This window comes from Vigna radiata, unplaced genomic scaffold, assembly GCF_000741045.1.
Source record: "Vigna radiata var. radiata cultivar VC1973A unplaced genomic scaffold, Vradiata_ver6 scaffold_134, whole genome shotgun sequence".
NCBI lineage: Eukaryota > Viridiplantae > Streptophyta > Magnoliopsida > Fabales > Fabaceae > Vigna > Vigna radiata.
Genome location: NW_014543261.1, coordinates 871,920 through 876,178, shown reverse-complemented (window position 1 = coordinate 876,178; position 4,259 = coordinate 871,920). Strand labels below are relative to the sequence as shown.

Here is a 4,259-nt window from a genome sequence, read left to right as displayed (position 1 = left end):
TTTATTTGTTCAATTTAATTATTTTATTAATATAAAGTTCAATCAAATTCTCCAACTTTTTTTATAAAAAAGACACTACAGTATAATATTTGTAAGATTTGATAAAAACCTTTAATTTCTTAAAACGCAATTTGTTCTATAAATTACACTCAGTATACATTGGTTAAAACCAACATTATTATATTTATGGACTTTGATTGATGAAAAGTGATCACACATGGTTGAGTTTTAAAATTTAAAAATAAATTCAAAACTTTTTATAATTTCGAATGTCAAATAATGAGATTAAAAAGATTATCAACTTAATTTTAGGTTGTGATTAAAGAAAATAATTATGTTACTAAATGAGAAAGGATTATATTTAAAAACAAACAAAACTTTTCTAATAAAAAATAGAGTAGATAAAAAAAAATGAGAAAGTTATAAAATTATCTATAATATATCTATATATTATTATGAAAATGAAAAATTCATGCATTTTGAAATATTATTAATATTTCAACTTTTAACTTGGATTTCAAAAAAGTCTATTTGATATTATATTATTTTTTTAACATACGAAATTACTCATCTTATAATACGAAATAATAAATAAAAAAAATTAGAGATATATTAAGGTGTAACAAGGGATTTGAATGAATTGCAACGCAAAAAGATGAAAGGAAGCAACAAGGTTAATAAGAAGAAGAAGACGAAGATAGAAGATGAAGTTGAAGAAATGTTGCAGGCAGCGCAAGATCAGATTCTGTTGAATCTCTCCCAAGGTCACATCGCCGCTGCTTCTTCTTCCACTCTAAATCCGAATCCGGGTACGACTACGGGTCTAGATCTGGATCTTGATCTGGAGCGTCGATTTCAAGCCCTGAAAATGAAAACCAAACCTAACCCCAAACAACAGGAGCAACAAAACCAAGATCTCTCCGCCAGATTTGACGCTCTCAAAGCCAAGTCATCCAATTCCAATTTCAACTTCAATTCCGATTCCAATTACTGCAAATACGAAGAAGAGAGCGAAGACGACGAAGAGACTCAAGTTCAGAAACTAATCGAGTGGGCTAAGGATGCTGCAAGGCTCGATCCTTCTCCGCCCTCCGATGACGACGAACTTCACTGAGTTATATAGAATTCATGTCATTTCTATTCTACTGTTACCCCCTTTATACTCTAAATCTTAGTTTCTTATTTAATGGGAGAAATCTAGTTTGCGATTCAGAAATTTTCACTGTCATTTAACCATATTCATATCTTGTACAGTGTATCACACATGAGAATTTTTTTATTTATAGCGAAAACGCATTTACTTTTTTATTACATTAATTTTAATATTTTTACGAGTAAACAATTAAAAAACTAAAATTGTATATATATTTTTAAATAAATAAGTTATTTGATTATTCCTTTTATTAAACAAATAAACTACACATTATTTTTTACTTGTTAGGAGATAAAATGGTCCAATAAAGATGATAAGAAATCTATAATTAAGAAAATGGAAAACTTACACTAAGTAGGTACAAAAGTCTTATTAAAATCATTTTCGTTATAAAAATATAGAGGAAGTATAAGATCTTAATTCTCTTTTTGTGAATTTCATTTCATCATTTTTAATTTTAAAATGTGATGGTAATTTTTACCACGCTAAAAGGATTCTAGGAGGCAACTTTCATTGCAAAACACTTTCACGAGTTCTTATTTTTTTCTTTTTTATCTAATCATGCCACGTTATCTTTAAAATCATAACTTTTGTTTTAAGAAAAGGTTTTATGATTTTTTTTTTCTAATTATATTGATTTTTTTTTAATTTGGTTTTAGTTTTTTATTCAATAAGGTATTGGTTATTTTTGTTGAACTAGGTTATTTTAACTAATGTCATTTAAATAATTAATGATAAAATGTACAACGAAATCAATTACTATAACTATACTCTATTTAATTTTTTACTTCATTCAACTTTCACCTTGAGATGTCATCATCTTCCTCATCTTCATCATCATCTTTATCATATTCCTCACTTTTATCATCTTCCTCTTCTCAGTTATTACCTCCGTCATCATCTTCATCATTGAAACTCCATTCATCTTCACAATTTTCATAAACAAATTTCAGTACTCATTCAACATCGTTATATTTAAATTAGTAATTATATAATTTTAATTTTTGATTTGTTCCTTAATTTCAACTTGTTATTATTGTACATTTAAGGCGAAGGAGAAGAAATTGGAAAAAAAATGGAGGAATGTCTACAAACATAAGAAATATGCATATTATTAAGGTCCTTCGTAACTTTTCTACATGTAACATAAAAACATGAATTCATAGCCACTTGATGAAAAAATAGCTTCCTTGGACAAATTAAAAGTTGAATCTAAGCTACCATTTTATCATACAAAACTTTATTTTAGGAGGAAACAACATTAACATCAAAATTTGCTTCTCTAAATCACTCGTAATCACAACATTTTATTTAATCAGAGTGATGGAAAGTGGAAGGTGTGTCCTTGACAGAAAGTGATTGGAAAAGAAAGTGGAAGGTGTGCTCCCGATATTAATGGAAGGTGTGTTCCTTATGCCCTAGTTTAGGGTTTTGGGCGTGTCCATGTTTCTCTATTCAATCTCTAAATCACCCACTCCTTTATTGGAGTGTTCTCATTGCACTTATCGAAAATGAAGAAAACATAAAGGAGATGATAAATGAGTGAGTCAGAACCAAACATGTTTCACAAAACAGGGCGATTCGAGCCGCCTTCCATCGCAACTTCAGGTCTTTCTCCCTAACTCCTCAAGGAATTACGAGTAAAAACTTTGGTTAGGCACACCCACCGAGCACTATACTCACATGATCTGAAGTCATTGGACGAAACATCCAACCCTCTCTAGTCCTCGCGCACGAGGATAGAGTAACACTCGAATCTCAGTCTTTGCAGACTCAACACACTATCGTATCGCAATGCGAACACCATCACTTCGACAAAAATTCCAAGAAAATGATAGAATGCTTGCTCTTACAACTTCACCATCACAACCATACAAAGATGACCATCGTATACAAAGTCAACCAAATTCCTAATAAAAAAATCACAAATAATTAAATAAAGATAAGCAAAATAGGTGAGTCATGAAAAGTGAATAAAAAGACATAAAGACAAAACAGTTAAAACATTGAACCACACTATACACGATAAAATTAATTATTTAAATGAGATTAGCCAAAAAAAAAAACCAAATTAAACAAAAATCAAGACCTCATTGAAAAAAGTTTATGACTACATTAAACAAACTCAATTAAAACAGAGATTAAATTAATATTTAAGACTATTATGTATTTAAAATTACATGTCTTAAATCATTTAGAAGAGATATGTTCAAAATTGTCTACTGTAATAATAAATTATATAAAAATTAAATTAAATTTTAATTTAGAAAATAATAAAATTGTTGTAATTTATAAAAAAATTAAGATTAAATTCAAATAAAATACAAATAAAAGAATTAAATTAAGATTTTTCATGTGACAATATCCGAAGTGATACTATTATCACCCACACTTAGCAAACTTTTTTTTTGACATTTTTGATAAAAGTTAAAAAGTAAAAAATAACCTGACACTTGATATTGAATTAATGTCATCAATATAGGCTACTTAAATTTAATGACATGTTAAGATTCCATATTAAATTTAATGACTAGATTGAGATTCCATATAAATATGTGAACCATCCAAAAATGTTAACCTAAGACATCTCGGTGTAAAAGTCATCCTAATACCAATGAAAAATTATTAAATTGTTTTATTTCATTTATTTTCATTTTACTAACAAACAATAAAGAAAAGAAAAGTTGCCATGCTCACTATTCAAATGAAAGAATTACAAAATTCTTCAATGTATACATGTCCTTGATTTATTTATGATAACATGTTTATAAAACAATTTATTGATTAATAATTATTATATTATTTACGGGAAAAATACTTTTCAAAGATAGTCACAATTATTTCATTTATAAAAGAAAATCAAGATGATTTCAATTTACCTCGGAACTTCAAGAATATTATTTTAAATATATGTTTGAAATGAAAATGAATTTTTCCTTCGAAAATAATAGAAGATAAAATTTCACAGCAAATAATTTTGATTTCGAAGGTTTTAAATTGTTCTCAATAAAATATAAAATATAGCAAATACATTTTATTTTATAATTTATTAATATTGATTAACAAGCAAGTAGTAGTAGAAAATGACAAAGGGAAGTAGCAGTAT

General features: G+C 27.4%; 1 protein-coding gene across 1 annotated transcript; it reads left to right on the top strand.

The window, feature by feature from the left end:
• Positions 1 to 596: 596 nt before the first annotated feature.
• On the top strand, positions 597 to 1,216 carry LOC106753621. The gene has a single exon (XM_014635445.2). The coding sequence runs from the start codon at positions 656 to 658 to the stop codon at positions 1,112 to 1,114; it is 459 nt and encodes a 152-aa protein (XP_014490931.1). The 5' UTR covers positions 597 to 655; the 3' UTR covers positions 1,115 to 1,216.
• Positions 1,217 to 4,259: the final 3,043 nt, after the last annotated feature.

Excerpts from the sequence above, each read along its gene's own strand:
- LOC106753621 (XM_014635445.2), top strand. The coding sequence starts at position 656 with ATGAAAGGAAGCAACAAGGTTAATAAGAAGAAGAAGACGAAGATAGAA.